This window comes from Aulonocara sp. 'chitande type north' Nkhata Bay, linkage group LG12 (genome assembly GCF_057382095.1).
Source record: "Aulonocara sp. 'chitande type north' Nkhata Bay isolate Kocher_YH1m ecotype deep benthic linkage group LG12, A_spYH_male_GT1.1, whole genome shotgun sequence".
In the NCBI taxonomy this organism is placed as follows: domain Eukaryota; kingdom Metazoa; phylum Chordata; class Actinopteri; order Cichliformes; family Cichlidae; genus Aulonocara; species Aulonocara sp. 'chitande type north' Nkhata Bay.
The window spans coordinates 32,889,334-32,911,595 of NC_141355.1; the positions used below are offsets into that span (position 1 = coordinate 32,889,334).

At 39.7% G+C, this 22,262-nt stretch overlaps 1 protein-coding gene across 1 annotated transcript in view; it reads right to left on the reverse strand.

Moving 5' to 3' along the window:
• Positions 1-6,528, reverse strand: part of rtn4r (reticulon 4 receptor) — a 51,790-nt gene extending 45,262 nt beyond the window's left edge. Inside the window, exon 1 of the mRNA XM_086315201.1 lies at positions 5,962-6,528. Within this exon, the coding sequence (XP_086171327.1) occupies positions 5,962-5,983 (22 nt within the window). The 5' untranslated portion in view covers positions 5,984-6,528. The remainder of the gene's footprint in view (positions 1-5,961) is intronic.
• Between the last annotated feature and the right edge of the window lie 15,734 nt (positions 6,529-22,262).

The following is a 22,262-nucleotide window of genomic DNA, read 5'->3' on the forward strand; positions in this document are numbered from 1 at the left end:
CTGTTGATCTATAGGAGCTGGAATTTGTCCTTTAGCAATACCTGGGCATGCAGGAATCACTCGCCATAGGATTTATCATGTTTTTACTTATATCTCCAATCCTTGTAGTTATTTTTACAGCTCAAAACCATGATATTCAAAAATTGAACCTGAAAACCCTGATTCTAGCTATATATGCACTATGGTGTTGATCTGTTATGCTAACCCTTCGCCTTACACTGCTCACATCTTGGATCAACCAGCTGCTTTATCTGAATGTCACTGTAGCCTGCAAGAAAAGGAGCAGAGCAGGGTTGACTTATAAGGCTGACAACGGCTCCATTCATGCGTCTAATTTAAGAGCGGCTTCTGCTCTGTCTAATTAACAATTTACTAGGCCATCAGTCAGCCTCCCCATTGTGGTATAATCAGCGTCACTGACGTTCAAGCAGCTCATCGCACCCTTTCGCATCTGCAATAGGATTAGCGCATCCATGCAACTTTCATCAGTACACAAACAGAAAAGTGGGCACTGTGTGTTCCAAAGATGCAGCGAGAATAACTGTGACACCACAGAATGAAAGATGACACTGCAGCAGAGTGAGATGGGCATTGTGTTCAACAAATTAGGCAGCTCAGTTTGTGCATACTAGGACCTTCATCCATATAATCTTCAGGAAAAAAGAGTTCCCATCAGTATGTATCACTGCTGGGTCAACACAACTGAATATTGTGTGCAAATTTCACTTGTCATTTTATAAAGTGTTGTGTAAAGTAAAAGTGGAAGGTGTGATCTGCTCTGTTATGCGTAGGCACCTTGAAAGGATTATAATACGGTGTCAAAGTGGATTTCTATTTTTTGTAAAAAGATGTAACTAAATCCCTTCATAAAGACTCCACCTGCGTCAACACCATATACACGCATAACATTAATTCATTTGGCCCTCCTTCTTCCCCCACACCATCTTCAAGACAAGGGCCAACACTTTAATTTATTTTTTGTTATGTGAAAAAAAAGACTTGTAGGGAGTGGGGGTTAAAAACTGCAGCATTTCTCCTGCTGGTTCTCTCTCCAAATATTCTGACAGTACAATAATAACCCACAGAGAGGATTAAGAACTGGTAATCTGGGGGAATAGTGTATTTCATTTCAACTGCTTTTTTTATATTTTTGCCCATTAGCTTCCTCTGTATAAACAAATAGAATTTTGCTCATTTATCCACTTAGTTTCTCTGTCTTTCTGATTAGAAGTGAAAGGCTGTGAGACTGGGATAACCTAGAGCGGATGGTTCCAAGGATATCTTAGGCCAGCATGCCCGTGTGCGCATCAGTGGGAGTCTGAATGTGTGTGTGCATGTACTGTATAAACAAATGCTGATCTACTTGAAGGGCGCGGCCAATTAAAAGAAGCCCCTCAAGGAGCACGCTCATCAGGATGCAGTGAACATCGCAGATCCACTTTCAGATAGCCTGCTGGAATCTGTCACTGTAACTAAGGCATTAATACAACAGAGCTCCGTAGCATAAAACTTTGACATCTTTATCCTTTGACGTTGAGAAACTGTATGATAAAATTGATCTATTGTAACGTTTCACAAACTCAGATCTTATAGAAATTTATAATTGCATGGGAAATCTTGTTATTATTTTAATTCAAAAACTCTGCCAAAGATGTCATTACATCACCCAGCAGTGCGTTACATGAAGAGAACAACTCAATTTTAGTCATAATTAGAGAGATTAAAAGTCTTTTCAACATGATTTAAATACCTATTATTAAAAAGTTAACAGTATATTTTGCTAAGACATTTAAATATGCATCTGGCTGAAAAGGTGAATGTTGAAATTTCATTTACTTTGAATGAAACATCCGTTTGTGATGAAACTAAAGGTTGCAACCAAAATACATAGAACCATGAACCACTAAACGGGTGACACCAGTGTATTTAACCACAAACCCTGTGTGCAGTGGCAATCCCGAGGTCACTATGTGAAATAAGTGGCAAGAACACCTCCTGTTTACCTCCTTCAGTTGAGGTAAATCAGTGACTTCTTGCATGCATCATTATCATCATTATGGCAAAATCTCTGAGCTTTGTGAGATTATTTTGAAGGAGCTCAGATTTGCCAGTTATGCTTAGTTTATGTAAAAATGTAGTTTGCTGTTGTTTTGGTTTACAAGCTTAAATTGTTTTATGTGTGTATTATATATGAGTGTAGAATTGTATATAGTTAAAATGTATGGATCATATAATGTTGAATTCTGAATATTGATTTGTAAATAATGGAATTTGAAATAAGGGTGTAGGAACAGGAAAAGTGTAAACTTCATCCTACTCCTTTTCGAGCATAAACAATTTGTAGACGTGGAGATATTCATGAAAACTTGATCAATCATCACTGTTCTGACTCCTGTTCTGACAGGTGAGGAATTCAAGGAAAAAAACCTTCAATGTTTCATGCCTACAGTGAGGGGGTAGTTGGCTCTTTTATGCTGTTGGGGGACATTCTATTACAGTGGTTTGAATTAACTTATCATCCCTGTCTATGGGTCATCCCAGTCACCACATCTCAACTGAAAGAACGAAAATGAGAGATTCTGAACCGGTGTATCATCAAAACATCAAAATAAGAATATTTAATAAATATAAATCTGAATATTTTAGAAATTACTGATCTAATGAGATTTTCCCATATTAACATCTCTAGGAGTAAAGAGTGAATAGTCTGTAAAATAGAACAAATATCTAGTGAGCAGCAGCTATCTTGACAAAAACACCATGTTGATGTGAGAGGTCAGAATGGCCAGACTGGTTCTAATTGATAGGAAAGTAACAATAACTCAAATAACCACTCATTACAACCAAGGTATACAGAAGAGCATCGCTGAATGCACAAGACTCTGAACTTTGGAACACACTGGGCTATAGCAGCAGAAGATCACACCAGGTACCACTCCTGTTAGCCAAGAAGAGGAATCTGAGACTTTTGACTGTATCTCTAAATTTGGTCAATAAAAGACGGGAAAAACACTGCCTTGATTTCTCCTGTGACATCTAGATCATTGAATCAGGATTTGGCATTAAGCACGGGTCCATCCTGTCATAGTGGTGGTGTCATGTTTTCCCATTTTGGGCATGAACATCATTTAAATGCCACAGCCTACCTGAGTATTGTTGCTTACCACGTCTGTCCTTTTATGACTACAGAGTACCCTTCTGGAGACCAGCAGGATAACACATCGTGTCACAAAGTTTAAATCATCTCAAACTAGTTTCTTAAACACGATAGTGAGTTAAATTAACTTAAATGGCCTTTAAAAACAACATCTCAATTCAATGAGCATCTTTGGAAAGTGGTGAAATAGGACATCTGTATCATGGAGCAGCTGACAAATCTGCACCAAATGGATGACGCTATCAATTCAATATCAACCAAAAATCTCTGGTGGCTGTTTCCACCACCTTGCTGAATCTACATCCTGCTTAAGTTGTTAAGAAAAAAAGGGGGTAGAACCCAATACTAGCAAAGTGGACCAGTAATGTAACCAGAGGGTGTATTGTGATTTTGCATATTTCTCATTTAATACCTCAAGAGAACAACAGTGTTGTTTGGTTTCATTGCTGACCATGAATGACTAATATGACAAAAACCAAACAAACCTGTAACTCTATAACTCACACGGATGTAAACAGCATTCAAAATAACATCCCTAATCATTTTTCTCTCACTTGCCACGCCATCCATACAGTACATTATGAAAGAAATCAAAAAAACCCCCCCAAAAACATTTATTTCATTTTCTTAACTTCCTCTCCTTTCTCCAGACCTCCCCATAAACTAACTGAACACTACACCCACACACACATTATCTCTTCCAGCCCTCCCCCTGCGCTTGTATAAACATCCATACAAACACAAAGATGGATCAATTTCACATTCCCTTTCAGGGTGCGGAAGATGCCTTGCCTTATTGTCAGTTTATATCATGATGTTGGATTCCCCTAATGCTGAAATGCAAATCAGCTTTGTTTTTTTATTGTTTATTTGTTTTCTTTTATTAGCACCATTTTCTCATAGCTTAATGCATTCAGAACAATCATCTTGCCACCTCAGATGATGCATCTTGTGGCCTATTTTTGAAAATGGGGCAGAGCTTTTGGCAAGGCATTGCCAAAAAATAACAGAGTTAACTAATTGGGAAAAAAATGCCCTAAATGTGTAGTGGTTTCAAAGAGAAAGCGTTCAGTTCCACTATAATGGTTTTATCCATTCATTTGGGCTTCATTGGCTTTGCCTGGCAGTAGACAGGGAGCGACGGCACCCCCAAGCAACAGCTTTCCCACAGAGGCATTTGATCATATGCTGACTGGGTGAAAAAGAGTGTAAATTAAAGTCCCTCCTCATTGTGACACTTTAAACACAAGAAAAGGCAGGCCATATTTTCTCAGCCAAATCAGGAGCCTGAGAGATGGATACCAATTATAATTGCAGCAGAAACAAAAAAATAAATAAATGAATAAAAATCAGACATAGGTGTGTGTCAGACGCGTGGTGCTAAATCATGCCAGCAGTTGGGTAATGAAAGGTTGCCTGTAGGGTCTGAGGGACCCAGAGCCATTCTGTGCCAATGAAGGGGTGTGCACTTGAATTTGCATCACCCTGTGACATATCAAAGAGAATGCACAAGCAGATGTGCCTCTTTGATTTTGCTACTTGTGAAAAGCAAAGTTATTCTGTATCCCCACAATAATCTGCAGCTTTCTTACCCTATTCCTGCAGTTTTAGCCAAGTCATGAACATGAGGAAGATGGAGTGTGTACAGCATGTTGCATAAGCACTGTGGCAGTGGTGTATGCATGTGACAGTGCTGGGGCAGTCTATGCACGGGTGGGGCAAAGTGGAAATTAAGATTTTCCACAATATCTTATTTGAACCAAGTGGATGTTACAGCCTCGGTGCTGCTGACCAAACAGCACATGTCATATCTGTGTTATACACTCTGCACTGCAGTAAACATGACTAGATCACTAAAAAAAACCAAACAAACAAAAAAAGCCAAAAAACCCCCAAAAAACACAGGGTTACAGTCAGGTGCAGGAAGAGACACAATGACACGCCAGGTGCTGCATCCTCCTTCCTTTCCCACCCTCCCTCTAGCTCTCCGTGAGTGTCCTCACGCACACAAACACACACTCAAACAACTGACAAGAAATTAAATTCTTAACCATTTCTGGCGGAATTGAGAAAGCATTCTTGCCCTCATTAGAATAGCTCCAAGTCCAGTCATGAAAGCTACAAGGCCCAATTTCCCGTCACTTTGGCGGCACCCTGAGTGGGACGATGCCACCAAAACACCAATTATAAGCCAAGGAGCTGGGGAATGAAGCGGTATTACTGGGCCGCCAAGCGGACCATCTGCAGACTTCATCAAACGCTCAGCCCACAGCGTCCAGACGGGCAGAAGCGGATGCCCGGTTTAAGTTGCGATATCATGCAGAGCATATTGACCACTGCAAACAGTACACGGCCTCTCGCTCTCTCGTGCGCACTCTCACTGACATACGCATACAAAAAGGGAAAGCAAGACACGCACAAGATAAGATCCGAATTATGACTCAATTAAGAGCCACTGATTCAAGGTCGTTTACAGCCGACACTTCTGTTTCTAGTTTTTTTTTTTTTCCGTTCCAACAATAAAATTATATTTGATTGTATATAAAGGCTTTATTTTTCGATTTCTTTCGATTCTTTTTTTATTGTCATGCTGATAGCCATACCTTATTTTAATCAAACCTCGGGGGTGTTGAACGGAGTCAACTCCAATTAGGACACCTGATTTATCTTTCTGTCTGTCCTCCACAGAGCGGTGACACTGCACCGTTGTGGATTTTATCAGTGCGCAGTAACCCAGCGGGATCCTACTGTCTGATATATGTGAAAACTTTACAAAGGTGTCCAGCTGTCTGATGTGTACTCACCATCAATAATAACGGTCTTCATGATTCAGATGAAAGTGAAATCCAGAGGCTTTATAATTCCGAGAATGAATCCCACGTATACGGAGATAGATAGGAAATCCGCTAATTATTGCAATTTATGGGTTATTGCAAATCCAGTGCAAGACGGGAAACAGGCAGACTAAAGCACCCCTGCACCCTTCAAACTTTAGCCGTAGGTCTTCCCGAGTGGGGAGCCACGTCTCCAGCTGCACCCTGGCTCAGTCATGTGGACGAGAGATTCAAAAACAGTCAGCAATAAACATCCAATTTGGGATCAGTAGACTCGACGCACCAGTCGACACCTCCCCAAATATAGGACGCGCAAACAGCTCGGGAGAAGAGCTCAAAGTGTTAACGCAGAAGTGGAGAATCAACGGCACAGGCGAAAACCGAGTATTGAATCCATCTTTTGAAATCGCAGCAGATATCCAGTCTGATTACTTGCCCCTCTGTATTTCCCAAGTACACTGAAAAAAAGTGTGTGGTATGAGCACGGTTGTCGGTCGCACTGGTGCGCGCCAGTGTGCGTTTACCACGGAGAGGTGGAAAGGGAGGGCGGGGCGGCAAGGGGCGTTTGGCGGAAAGAGACAGAAAGAGGGAGAGAGAGAATTCGAAGATGAATGTTTTATGGGTCTGTATCACGCTGCAAAAAATATCCCTCCTAATTCTGAGTGCATGGGCTATTAATCATGGCAAATAAAAGAAAGACTAGATTTTATGTCCGAGGCTATTTATAGAAAATACTGAACACAAACAAAACTGAATTGAAAATAACAATAATAATCATAATTTTAGGTAACTGGTGTCATTCCTAGAATCAAAGAGTGAATCTGATACTTAATGACTTATTTGGAGAGACATTTCTTACAGTGCTAGGCTGTGCTCTAATGAATGTTTTATGTGCAGGGGTGGTGGGCTGGTGGTGGGTAGGAAGGTGACGTGAGGCGAATCTATTTGGATCGGACATGGCCAGGCACGCACATGCATACGAAAACACCCCCAAAAGACAGGCTGAGAGCCAGGCTTCCTGCAGGGACCCAAGCTTCCTCCTGGGGACTTCAGTTTGGCTGTCCTGACGTAGGTGTAGTTGTTAAAGCCGTGAGAAACAAAGATCTCAGTTCTACTTGGTTAACTGAACCGTTACAATAACATTTGTAATCCTGAGGCTCACCTGAGACCCTTAACTACTTCTGGAAATGTTTTCTTTTGTATATAGAAAAAGAACAATGAAAACAAAACTGTGCTAGGTGAAAATGTCTATTGAAAACACAATTAAAATATTTTTTCATGTCTTTATACTTTCAACGGAATCCATCATTATGAATTCCTTTTCAGTGTATCGGATGTGATAACCTTTATTTTTACGAAAGGATTAAACTACTTAACTACTGCACTGTTAACGCTGATTGGCTCGAAGACCAATTCACCTTGTCTTTGGCCTGCACCTTTGATGGGTTTTGCTGAAACCCTGGAGGATTGAAGAAGCAGCAGCGGGCTATTATCTATAGGTATCACACGCCCCCTACCGACAGACACAAAAATTGATTTTCAGCATCACAGAAAGAGAAAGAGAAGCCTCATCTCGAGATGATGTCTCCCACCTCGCCTTAGATACAGCAAGCAATCACACTGGCAATGTATTTGTAAGCACAGGCAGAGAAGCTGTTGAAATTAAAGTGGAAGGTACATTTCTTATATTTAGTTTTCAATAAGAAATTCTGGAATTAACATTGATAAAATTACACATACCATTCTCAGATTTGTATTTGGAAAAGCAGTTTAACTGTTGATTCGCAGCACATACAGGCACAAGATTAACACATTGCATATTACAATATTGTACGTACATGGGGACATAAAAGATACAAGATTACCATGGGGAGCAGGTGAATGGAAACCGCAGCCAGGTGGGTGGTTTAGCTGAGTGTAATGGAGAATGCAGCAGGCTAATCCCAAGCTTACAACTACCACCAATAATGAATCACACTATCAGAATATGTCGGTGAGCCACTAGCCTGGTATTTGCTCACAGTGGAGACCGTCAGGGCCAGATGGCCAGTAGAGACAGTCCAAAGCCGCCTCAGCAACCCGCTGAGAACCAGGTCACCCTGCCAGAAAGGAAGTGCTGTCACCTTTCACAGTCGTCTCTGCCTCTCATGCTTTATCCTAATGCATCCATGTGGACAAACACATGTTTGTGGATAATCCTGCCATGCACTTCTACGTTATGCATTTTTGTGTCCTTGAGTGAATGGTAACAAAATGCTTTTCGTGTGCTGCTTTTTCATGTGCTGTTTTGGAAGCTTTTCACAGAAAAATAATACTAATCACGATGAGCAGACAAAAAGTTGCATTTCCCAGTATTAACAGCAACAGGAACTGCAAGAATGTTGAGTGTGTGTTAGGTCTTCGAACCAAAATATCATGAAACAGACATGAGTTGCATATGAAATGAGATCTTAATTAAGTCACAGCATTTAGTGTTGACATGGTCACAAGATATTTCCATAATATAACCCCAGTCAATTTTATTTCCAGTAAAAATATTATTTTGGTTCAGTTGTCAAATCAAATCACAAATCAAATCACTTTTTATTGTCACATCACATGTGCAGGCACACTGGCACAGCACATGCGAGTGAAATTCTTGTGTGCGAGCCCCACAAGCAACAGAGATGTGCAAACACAACAACACAAACGAGCAAAATACAAGAATGGCCAACCTGAAACTAATAAATATATGTACAATATATAATAGTGTATGCATTTCTGGATGTGTATACTAAATATTTTCCTACGTGTGTGTGTGTGTGTGTGTGTGTGTGTGTGTGTGTGTGTGTGTGTATACACATTTTTACAAATTAAATAGTAAAAAAATAAAATAAAATAATAATAATAATAATAATAAAATATATAAAATATACAGAGTTGAATATGTGCAAAACAAGTGGCATTTATATACAGTGTGGAGTGCATAATGTTGAAGTTCCAGTAGTGAAGCTGAGGTGTCTATGACGTGTTCAGCAGTCTGATGGCCTGGTGGAAGAAGCTGTCTCTCAGTCTGCTGGTACGGGACCGGATGCTGCAGAACCTCCTTCCTGATGGAAGCAGTCTGAACAGTTTATGGCTGGGGTGACTGGAGTCCTTGATGATCCTCCCCGCTTTCCTCAGGCACCGCTTCCTGTAGATGTCTTGGAGGGAGGGAAGCTCACCTCCAATTATCCGTTCAGAGCACCGCACTACTCGCTGGAGAGCTTTGCAGTTGTAGGCGGTGCTGTTGCCATACCAGGTGGTGATGCATCCAGTGAGGATGCTCTCAATGGCACAGTGATAGAAGGTCCTGAGGATGCGGGGGCTCATGCCGAATCTTTTCAGTCTCCTGAGAAAGAAGAGGCGCTGCTGGGCCTTCTTCACTGTTTTGTTTGTGTGTACTGACCACGTAAGATCCTCAGCCAGGTGTATGCCAAGGAACCGGAAGCTGCTCACTCTCTCCACAGCAGCGCCGTTGATGGTGATGGGGGTGTGTACTTCTCTGCACCTCCGGAAGTCCACTATCAACTCCTTTGTCTTTGCGACGTTGAGGGTGAGATGGTTGTCTTGACACCAGTGGGTCAGGGCGCTGACCTCCTCCCTGTAAGCCGTCTCATCACCGTTGGTGATAAGACCCACCACTGTAGTGTCGTCCGCAAACTTCACAATGATGTTGGAGCTGTTAGTGGCTGTGCAGTCGTAGGTGTAGAGTGAGTACAGGAGAGGGCTCAGTACACACCCCTGTGGAGCACCAGTGTTCAGTGTGATGGGGGATGAGGTGATGCTGCCCAGTCTGACCACCTGGCGTCTGTCAGACAGGAAGCTAAGGATCCAGCTGCAGAGGGAGCTGCTCAGTCCTAGATCCTGCAGTTTCCTGTCCAGCTTCGAGGGAACGATGGTATTGAATGCTGAGCTGTAATCTACAAACAGCATCCTCACATACGTGTGAGGATGCTGTTTGTGTCATGACGTCTTCTCGTGCTACGAACTTACGGATGCTATGCAAGTGATTATTCTCACTTCCTCTGCTCATTATACAACATGCACGCTTACTACTGAGTCCTCTGCCAACCCTATTACAGTATATCACAATGATATGCACCAGCAAGTGAAAAGGATGCAGGTAAATTGTCGTGGGAGCTTTGAGGCTGGAGGCCTTGCACAACGAGTGACTGTAAATTAACTAAGGGTGGATCATTGCCATGCGAATAGAAAAAAAAGGAGATTGGGGATCTTTAATTCATGACAGTAATGAAATGAGTCAAGCTGTTGAGTCTCAAAGGCAGTGGATCCCTAGGCTGAGACTCTACTATTCTTTTCATCCCAAGTCTGACAGATCAAAAGGAGAACAGGGGCATAAATGACTTCCTTTGGTAATAGGAAAGTTAGTTGTGTTCCACTGCCACAGGAACTACAGCAGGGCCAGTGTTAATCACAGTATATGAATGACAGCTAAAGCATATTCCCTTTACACACTTTGGATTACAGAATGAACAGTTTGAAGATACTTTTGTTAAGTTATGTTTGAGTTTGAAAAAGGTCACGGAGGTTCCTTAGGGCACCCCATGGCTTATACATTCCCCTGCCTGATAACGCTTCCTTATGTTTTCCACACTTTCAACACTATGTAAATATTCTACAATAGTTATAAAGATGTAGGTGGTTACCTTCATGAGATATTCTTTGCCTTATCTGTGCATTGCTAGTCTAAATGTGAGCTGGATTAGTACATTTGTCACTTTAGGCAATAGGCTTTTTAAAAGTTTCCCAAACCAACAGCAGAGGTTAGGAAGGGTAAAAATGCTTGGATATACTAAAAAAGAAATAAAATGTGTAAAGAAAAGGAATGAAAATGTAAATCCTCCTCAGGGTGAGAATCCCTGCTGGCTGAGTTTCACAGTATGAGTCTGTGAAATATGATAGGTAAAGAAAATCCAAGGCAATTCTGCCTTTTTTAAATACCAGTTGTTGAATGAGAGTTATTTTAAGTGTCTCATAATCCTGACATTGGTCATTGGTGTATTTCACATTAAAAATACACATTTTAACTTTGGAAAGTGGTATGTGAAAAATATTATATGAATAAGAAAGTTCTGGTTTTGTTCCTCTGAAAAATGATTGAATTGGTGTTATATAAAATTGAACCCTTGAATTACCTTATATACTGACTTTTTTTTAAAAAAAATTACGTTGTGAAGAGATGATTTACTTGTACATCTTTCTTTCAAATACTATAGGAAATAGCAGCAGACTTTGTTTTATGTATTTAGAGAACTGGTGACCCACACCCGCTTTCACACCTTGGCTCATGTGATTAGGTAGAGGATCATCAGGGGGTCCTTTGTCCCTCTTTGGGGGGAAACTCCCACTGGGTTTAAATCTGAGACTCTCCACCTTTTGACCTTAGAACTGAAGAAGCTTCTCGGATGAGAGGTGAAACGTCTTCAAGCAACTCAAAGAGGTCCAGACGTTTTTCTTTCCAAGCTCCTTAGCCTACGATGACCTGGATGACTGAGAACCTTCACGGACATATTTAGAGAACTCTATTTAGCAAATTAAAAACTAACCTAAAAAGTAGAAATAAAAGCAAGGTAGCTTGTGTGATGATAATATAAAAGAAATACAGACCCAATTCTCATATTTTATTCACTATAGAATGCAGAAAACCAATTGAATGTATACATTGAGACATTTTACTGTTTCATTAAATATATTAGCTCATTTTGACTTTGATGCCAATGAGACACATCTCACAAAAGTTGGGACAAGGCCATGTTTACCAATGTATAACTCCTCCTCTTCTTTTAACTTCACAGTCTGTAAGTGCTTACAAACTGTGGAGAACAGTTGTTGGGTTTTTGGGAGAGGAATGTTCCCATTCTTCTCAGCTAAAGGATTCTAGCTGGTCACTTTTGTCTTCTTTGTTGTATTTTGGTTTCATCATGTACCAAATGTTTTCATTTGGTGAAAAGTCTGGTCAGTTCAGTACCTGAAAATTTCTATTATGTAGTCATGCTGTTGTAATAGATGCAGTATGCCATTTAGCATCCAGATGATGTCTTCCCTGAAAAGACATCATCTGGATGGGAGCATATGTTGCGCTATATACTTTTCAGGAATGATGGTGCCCTTCCAGATGGTTGCAGGCCACAGGCACTTATGCACCCCCGTACAATCAGAGATAGAGACTTTTAAACTGAGTGTGGATGACAAACTGGATGGTCTCTTCTCATTAGTCAAGGAGGCAGCGTACATACAAAGAACTTCAAATTTGTCTTTGTCTAACAGCAGAACAGTTTTCAACTTTGCCTCAGTTTCTGGATTATATTCACGTAAGGTTTTTTCTTTGGACGATTGAGCTATAACCTGAATTTGTGAATGGCAGTCACTCATAGTGATTTCCACGGCAGAATTATGCCTGTTCTTAATGCAGTGCTGCCCGAGGGCCTGAAGGGCATCAGATACTGATTTTCAGGCTTGCCCTTGCACAAAGAGACTATTACTAAATTATTCTACAATGGGTAGGGGCAGTGTTTTGCTGATTGGTGAAGCTCAGTTGACATTTTTCCAATGAAATGGTAAAAGTTTAAACATTTGATATGTTTTCCGTGTTCTACAGTGAATAAAACATGAGATTTCCAAATCATTGCATTCTGTTTTTATTTACATTTTAAACAGCTTACCAGCTTTTTTGGAATTGGGGTTGTACATTTGTAGATTACATTCCCAGCTGCTCAGAGATGAAACAGCTGTCTGCAGACACCATGCCAAAACCATAAACCATAAATAAAGGTTGTTATTTAGTGTGTGCACAGTATATACATGCTTGCTTAAGCAATAGTTGTTTATCACTATGAAATATGTTTAAGCATATATTACTAAAATGTCAAAAGACAGTCAACAATGATGTACTGTACATCACACATGACTGATGGACAGCAGTCACAGATGCTGGACACCAGCACTGAAATGAACTGTAATCAATTTTATTACAACTATCACATAATTATGTCAGTTTTACAGTGTGAAGTGAATCACCTGGAGAATGCTGTTAATTCTCTGATCCTCATGCTGATGAGGCACATTTGAATTGAAATTGCCCTTGAGGAGAAGAATTCAATCACAGCGATGTATTCCCTCGCTACTGCCATTAGATTCTGCACCATTCATTTCTTATTTTTATGTTTTTTTGCTTTCTCTTCTTTTCTTCTCCAAACTTGCAGGACGAAGAGTTTGTGCTGCTCCCCCTGCTCTTGCTCATTAGGCCTTAGAGTCAGATATTAATTCTGGCCCGAGTGAAAACCCTGTTGCCATTAAGATCGAGTGACAGCTCATTTTCCTTGGTGGCCTGTAGAAGACAATAGCGGTGTTGGAATTGGGTTTTTTTTTCTTTTTTTTTAGTGTGTAACCTCATTAACTCATTGGAATAAAGACAATGTGGAGTTGTTTGCATTAAGCTGTAATTATACAGATTCACTCACTTCCTCCCTCTCTCAGTCACTCTCTTTCTTCTCGTTCCATTTTCAGTTTTAATTAGATTCTCCTCTGCTCAAACATTGACAATTTGGACTTGCTTTTGACTCCTGAATTAAGCACCCACCGACTCATCATTTCCAATATTATTTGAGTGTCATGTGTGAGATGCACAAGAAAAGAGTGTGAAAATGAAGGAGGTCTCCGTGCAAACATGCCATGTGTCTTCACTAGTCATATATTACCTGGCATGACAAGGCTACATTCCTTGAGACTGTCAGCATAAGCATAAGAATGTGGAAATTTATTCTCCTACAACTCCACGTGCTTCGTTGCATGACCTTGATTTTGTCTCTTTTTCAATTGATAGCCAGGAGGGGGGTTGGGGGGATAGATACAGAAAGTAAAAGTGATGGTTGAATGAACACAGGCTTGGTGCATCTCTCGTGTGAATTTGAGCTTCTCTACTGTGATATAAGCAAAGATAGCAGATGTGAGCCATGGCTTTTTCCTCCTGCATTTCTCTATGCACAGTAATGTAACTGCATTGGCATGGGAAAAAAAAGAAGCTTTTGCTTAATTAATTATATTTGCACTTGTGAAATTACCTTTTTCACTTCTGTAGGAACCTGTAAGTAAATACACAAATTTCTCCTCCTTAAGGAGTTAGCCAATCTCAGCGAAACTTTGCACAAACATTGTCACACATACAGCGATTGTTGGCATCTGAATGTTTTTAAAAAAAAGATTTATTATAAATCCAAATTCTTTTGCTTTTCGTCTTAATCATCCCCTGTGAATGTGATATTACATTCTCTGTCTGTCTTTGTGTCTTGCATTAATGTATGTCACCCCTAATTAACTTTACAGTCCCCAAAATATGTATCCAGGATGTAATTTGTTTAACTCACCACTAAATATGGGATGAAAAGCATGAATTCCTTTACAGGATAAATGTGTAGTACGACAAGACTGGCTTGCATACCATTTATACTATATAATAATTTTAAGCAGGTATGTATGAATGGGTATGAAATGGTTTTCATATTGACAAATATGTGAAATTACATTAATATAAAGTCAATTATACTGTAAGCATGCAGCACGTGAATTAGCGAGGGCCAATTTTTGAATGAGCTAATGGACATGACTTTCTCACACTAGCCAAGATAAACTCTATCATAACACATGTGTACTACATGAAAACACTGTGAAAATCATTGTGTATTTTTGTGGTATCAGTATGAATTTGACACATGCTCCAAGAATCTGTGGTAGCACCCTAGATATTGCTATCAGTATATTTTTGTAAGCATGCAATAAATTTTAAAAGGAAGACCCAAATGCAAACTCTGAGACCAAACGTCAATTAACAGGAAATGAACCTCTGTTTAGGTTTTAAATAAATCCATAAAATAAACCAGTACAAAGGCAAAACGAAATAAACAAGGAGGACAAACAGATACTCCAACAAAGAACAAAGAGAAGACAGTGTTTTAAATGGTCACAGTCATACTGAAGTTTATTCAGAGGAATGAAACATAGGTGAAAATAATTGAGTCAGTGGTAGACAGGAAGTAAATATAAAACTAGGGCCCAAGAAACAGGAAGTAAGAAAGTAAATCAGGAAGCAATTAAAAAGAACTTGACACAGTAGAACACTGGGAGTAGCTGAAAAAGAAAACAAAGTAGATGGAAATAATAAAGTCTAATCACAGTCTCAGGAACTCTAATTACAAAAAAAAAAAAAAAAAATGCTGGAACTAAAAATTACTTGTTCAAGATATTAATGAAAAGTCAAACTGGAAAAATATAAACAAAGCAGGAACCAAATAGAGAACATTATAAATCGAATCTAAGACTCACTTGAACCCTGGGCTCAAGGACGCTGAAATGACAATATTATTTTTTTTCCTTTTATAAAGAATGCTCAAGTTAATTCTCCACTAAGGAAGGTGAAAAAAAGGAAGTTACTAAAGCAACTTTCACAAGGATTTATAGAATTTCCAGGTTTTATTATTGCCAGCATTCTTCTCAAGCAAAAATGGCTGTTTGTATGCAGCCCTAGGCAGTAAGAGTGAGAGAATGAGAGATCCAAAATGTGGCATTTATACAAAGATTCTGGGATGACAGAAAAACACTGTCTTAGTGCAATACTATCAGATATCCAGCACCTTTAGGCTCCTGCCAGGTTTCACTGGATGGTGAAAATTTAAATGCAGAATTTAAGATGTTGCATTGGGAAAATGAGAATAAATCATCTAGAACATAACTCTTCAACTTTTCCGGGCATTGCATACCTCTTTCCCGAAATGAGCATCAAAGATGTAGGAAAGTACAAGTAAGAAAGCGCGACATCAATGATCCGTGCAAGTGGTGGTAAAGAAAGAGGAAAATGAGTGGATGACAGAAAACTGGATCAACACAAGACACATGGAACACAGGATAGTCCCGCAGACACTGGAAGCCACAAGGTTAAGCACCTTTACCACAGGGAATGAGCCAGTACTCACAGTAGTAGGTCCCTTTTGGACAGTCTTGTAAATAAATGTGGCTGATTAATGGTGGTTGGCAAGTCTCTCATGCTAGGGCCATTTTAGCACATTATCATGTACAATTCCACCTCCACATATATGATTAGGAATTTAGTGCCTTTCAGACCATGCTCCTGGGAAAGGGGCACAGGTGCCTGACAATGATAACAATAGAATAACTGCAATAGGAGCAGAGCTGAGCAATGTGGGCCTACTCCAAGCATGTGGAATATATACAAGAGTCTGGGAGACAAAACACCATGGAGTAGAATCCAGTTTGTATTCCCTCTCAGGCTGTACATAAGTCTGTAAGTTGTTGTGGAAGTTTTCCATTTAAATAAAGCCTGCAGACAAGCAGTGAGCAGTAGCTAACATTGTTTAATCAAAACAAAGAACAGAAAACCAAGCTTGGTGGAGAGCCTGCATGATCGTGGGGCAGACGGTCAGCAGAGTCTCACTGAGCCTAACATGGCTCTCAGTTAAATACCTTCTCCAGGAACAAAAGGCAGTACACAGCTGTTTCACACCTTAAGGTTCGCACTCCCTTGCTACCTCCCAGAGTCCTCGAAGAGACAAAAGACTCTTCCTGTGGACCTGTCTGCTTCCCCCCAACTTCCTTACCAGACCCCCACCATCTGTCTAACTGTATGAGTGTGAGACATGTTAAAATCCAGTGGCACCAAGGCATTATACAATAAAATAATGTGAATAATACATAAATAAAAGAAATTCCCATACAGAGTGCATGAACCGATGGGTGGACAGAAGACCCTTCACAGAAAAAAAAGGAGAGATAAGCTGAAGCCCACAGCATTGCAGCTGCCAGGACATGAAGCCAGAGCACCTCTTCTGATCCGAACTTCAGCTATGTCATTACCTTAGTGCAGTATAGAATGAAGAATACACTGAGCATAATTAGAAAACTTGTCTATCAGTTACTGGAAAGCTGGTCACAAACAGTGATGTGCTACTTTTTTCACAAGGGGAAAGGTAAGGCAGCGTTAGTTTGAATGGGTCACTAGGCTGTGACAAACGCTCTGGTGTCCCGCTCCATTGTCAGCCACCAGGAAAGGTACACAATGTATCCCAGGGTGACAGGTAACCTTTGTTGTGTTCTACCCCTCCAGCACAGGACCTTTTGGAAAGTTCCAAAAATAATGTGTCGGGGGGGTTGTTGCCCGAGTTTGACTGCTAAAGGTGACTCTAAGACTTTCTATATCAAAGGTTGCATAGCCAACATTTAAAAATATATATGTATATGCTCATCATTCTTTGCCTGTCTGGCTTACCATTCTTTGAGGTAGGCCTATAGTAAAGTACCAAGTTTATACTAAAATCTTTTAGACATCCTAATAAGGTTCCTTCAAGGTTCCTGTTTCCTTCACACAATAAAACAATAAAACAATGGTCAGGCCCATCTAATCAAAGCTGCTTATGTCAATCTCTGTTCCCAATATCATGATATGACCCTGGGTAAAGTATCAAACTTAACTGCAAACTGGTAAGAGGTGTTAGTAGAATTCAGGATGGGCTCTGAAGAAATGAGATCCAACCTCATAGGACCACTTAAAGCTCAAGGTAAGAACTATCAGAAGTCACGATACCTTGCTGTAGCCTGGCTGCTATAAAAGTTTGAAAATCTAAGGGCCCACTATGGCTCCTTCCAGCTCAGGGAGTGGGTTCAATCTCTTACTGGCAGGAATTTGATAGGATCTATCCTCGCTTCACCTTTAGCAAATGTAACCTTTTGGGAAGACAAAATGGGTGTGAAATTGGCACTTTTCTGCCTTCAGAACTACCAGCTCTCCATGAGATGTTGGGGTACTTGGAAAACATGCTGCTCACGGTCCTGAGAGGTAACAACTTCGCAACACAAAGGCAGTCAGTAGTGAGAAAGTGTTCACAGCAGCAGCTCACAGAAGACACCTCCTTTTATCAAAGGCAGAAAGCCAGCAAAAAAGACACAGATCGGGCATATAGCTTTGATAGCAAAGAAAAGATTGAATATGTAACACTCCCTCAGAGCTCACAGAGGTGGGACTATGAGGAAATGTTAACATGCTAGTATTTGCTTATTACTACCAATGTGCAACTGAAGCAGGTGGAAGTGTCATAAATGTTGTAGGTAGTGAGTCATGAATCAAAGGACTGGAAGAAATAATTGTGAACTGGTGATTTTACTATTAGAAAATTCAGGTGTAACTAATATTCTTGCACTTATCATAAATGTATTAAATTGTATGAAAATCCATCCAATAAGGTTTAAAGGACTTCACTCAAAAAATCTCTGTGCGTCTCACTGTAAATGTCGTTGAATGACTCATTCACCTTGTAATGTGTTATCCAAAAAGGAAGGTGTACAATTAAATGTTGTTTTTTTAATTGCCGTCACTCCTAAATGTACATGAGCACATACAGTAGCTCTGTCCTGTACTTACTTAGAACGTTGTCTCAGGCTGACTTATTCAGCATAATATTTCATAAAGGACAGAGATTTATTCTTAGTCATATATAACAGTACAGGGTCACTGCATACAACCTACTCAACCACCCTTGAGATCAAACACCTGTCTTTTTATGTTGCCTTTTTGTTTTACTGTATAACAGTCACTCAGCAGGACAAATTGTCCTGACTTGCCCTGGAAAAGCAGCAAGTCAGTCTTACATAAATATGCCACATTGTTCTCCTTTGGATTGCGAGTAAATATAGGTTGGATTAAAAAAAAACTACAAGGTCAGCTGACAAACAAGCTTTCTTAATTCTTTTTTAAAGTCCCCCTCATTCCTTATTATTTCTAAATCTGATATGATTCCAGGATAGATAAAGTCAATTAGACAAATCTCTTAATTGAATTAAGCAATTTGCCTCATTTCCCTCAGTGGAATCTCTGTTACCAGCATTATGTCAACTGCTTCCTGCTTCTATTGCATGTAACCTATCCTGAACCCCAGAAACTGTTTATGACATGTTCAGGTTTTGGCATTTTAGGTAACTAAGACACCTTTCTTTTTTAAATGTGTAAATCCCACTAAGATTCTACCACAGCTAGCATAGAGGAAATGGGTAAGACACAATGGTTAACTCATTTCCATATCAAAATATTAAGGGTGTTCAGATTTGCCACTAAATTCCAAGCGGTTTTGAAGCTTCTGTTGTTCACAAGCTGAGATGTCATTGTCTGAATTAGATTGGATTAGGACCTTAATCTTTTCTTTCTCTCTCTCTTCTCTCTCATTGCATTTGTCTGAGGAAAAGCACCACAAGCAGTACAATGATGCAGTGCTTTTTCCAGCACAATCAGATTTCATGTATTTCTCAAGACAATTACCATCTAAAGTCATTTCTTTTCAGTAAATGTAACACAATATACCACAAAGTTATTTCAGTATGCTTTATCAGTCAAAATCTCTCAATCCATCTCAGTCGAAAATTAAAATTTGTGTGTTACTCAGTTACTACGTTTATAATGTGAAATCATATAATGAGATCTTTTTACTCTAGATATATATAGATGGTATCATAGTACAGCATCAGTAATGTGTGGTCCAGACCTAGATTGATTGCCTGATGGCGTGTCCAATGTGGCATGTTCCAGTTTAAATCTGGTCTGTTTATAATTTTTTCACAATAACAGTTTTCTGTAGGATATTGAAAGTTTGTGAAAGAGTATAATCAATCTTAGATAGAATCAAGATCTTTCTTCTTTAAGCTTAAAGATAATACACGAGCATTAAAATTGCTGGCCCATGAAAGAATGGCCCTTGTACAACGATTAACCTAAAAAATAAAAAAATAAAACAAAACATGCTGTATTTCTCGGATTGTTTGTAATCTACAGTCTAGGCTAAACTATTCATTTCCTTCAGAAATCTTCTCTTCCAATCAAAAAAGAGAAAAGCCTCTTACTGGAACATATAAATATATGTCTTTTGTTCCCCCCCAGAAATACAGTGCAGATCTTCCTTATCCATTTTACAGGTACTCTGTCCAAATGAATTTCAGATAAGGCAGTCAAATTCATTTGAAGGAACTTGCACATCTACAAGCCGCTTCAAAGTAGCCCTCAGCAGGAAATGAAAGAGGAAGCTGGGTAGCCCTGAGCATGGCATGACACATCTGCCCACTTTTCCAGCTTTGCCTATGAAATTGATAGAAAGTCACAAGGGGTTTAGCCCCAGGGATCTCAATTTGGTTATCCAAGAAGTGGTACACTCTACGAAGAGGGTGAGTTTAGGATATTTTTTATAGAAGAGATTTAAAATGTTAGTGACGCCAGCTGGCATTTTACAACAGACAATACAAATACAATATACAATGTAGTTATCTAAGAGAAATAGGGACTTTTACTCACACTAACATAATCTCTGAATGAGCAACTGGTCTTCTAATATTCTAAACAAAGAGCACCAATGAGCTTAGTGCTTGAATTTTAATCTGCATTGCTGATAACAGCCAACAAAAAAAGACTATAGACAAATTTATGAACTGAACAAATTTCCATCCATCCATTTAATTCCATTTTATTTACAAGTTCAAAAAAACAACAACAGTTGCCTGGAGGCACTTAATGTTGTAAGGTAAGGACCCTACAACAATACAGAGAAACCCCAACAATAAGATGACACCCTACGAGCAAGAGCTGAAATTCTGAGACCACCAAAGTGGAAACCTTTTCCAACTTCCACCTGGCTATGTCTAGAAATTCTGTCCATAAAAATTATGAACAGACTAGAGCTGGGCGATAGAACGATAACGATATGTATCGCGATATAACTTTTACTCGATTGAGAAATTAAGCTATCGCGATAGACTTCGCCGCTCTTGTCCTCAAAAAAAAAAAAAAAAAAAAGGTCAGCCAATCCAAATTAAGTAGCGCAGAGCCGAACCAATCACAGCCGCAGCGTCACGTCCGCGTGACTTGTTACGTACAGCACAAGTGCCAAGCCGCACGTGTGTTTGTTTGGGAAGCAGCCAGCGGGTAATGGAGCCAGCGCGTAATGGAGGAAATGAGTGTGCCGACTAGAAAAATCAACCGAGCGTGACCGAAGAGAAAACAGATGATGGTTCCAATGCCGGAGAGATTGTCGAACGGAAGAGCCATAGAAGTTCCGTAGTGTGAAGGTATTTCGGCTATTTCAAGTCTGACAAAAAACAGAGTAGCGTGCACTGTAAATTGTGCCGAAAGCAAGTCTGGAAATACAATAAACTGGTGCATGCGTCACACTGTGCGCCACGTTATTGTTTCGGTGAAATGAATTTCTACAATACTGTTACTGTTAATTCTACTCTCTGCAGTGTTTAAATGCTTACATATACACACAGTTACTGTCCCTCCACACATACGACTCGGTTCTGCTTCTATGCCGCAGCTTTGTTTACTTTTTCCCACCGAGGCTTCTAGACTTCTGATTGGCCAACATTTCGGCACGGTTAGGAATCTAGCTCCACCTGCTGCTTTGGCATGTTCATAGCAGCGTTTTCCTTCATTTCTGCCTTTATGTGTGGACGGGATTATTTTTTACAACGAAAACGGAAAATCTCCGTTTTCAAAAATACCCGTGTACCCGTGGACGTAGCCTCAGTCTCTGACTGGAAGCGCTAATTTGTCATTCGGCTTTTGTCAGACTAAAGTAACTGTTAAAAGTGTTTGAAAAGCTAAGCTATACAACAAGGAGAGATTGAGAATTTCCTTTTAGTTCTCAGTTTATTTGATATTGACAAAAGTTAGTCAGTTTTGTCTGTTCTTCTGTAAAACAAACTAAGATTTATTTTTAGAATTAATATTTTGTTTCTAAGTGGAATTGACAATTTAGTCTGTTTCGTTTGTTCTATTTTGAAACTTAAACGCTTTAGCGGCTGCCTTTTGTGTAGTTTGCAATATTTGCCTTTATTTATCTGAAAAAGTCTCATGTTCCTTAAGTACATCTACCCTGTTGAACTTATTATGGGAAATAAATATTTAAATAAAAACAAGCTGCTGATTATTTCACATTTTACTTGTGAGCAACGGCACATTTAAATCTTACAAATATAGTTATTTGGCTTATATCGTGATAGATATCGTTATCGCCTGAAATGAAAAAAAACATATCGTGATATGAAAAAATCTCATATCGCCCAGCTCTAGAACAGACCCACCAGAAATGAGTCTGAATTATTTCTGGAAATGCGGACCAATCTCTTGCAATGGTTGTACAGAGCCTGAAAGGCACATAGCAAGAAGCCAAGAGATGCAGATGAAT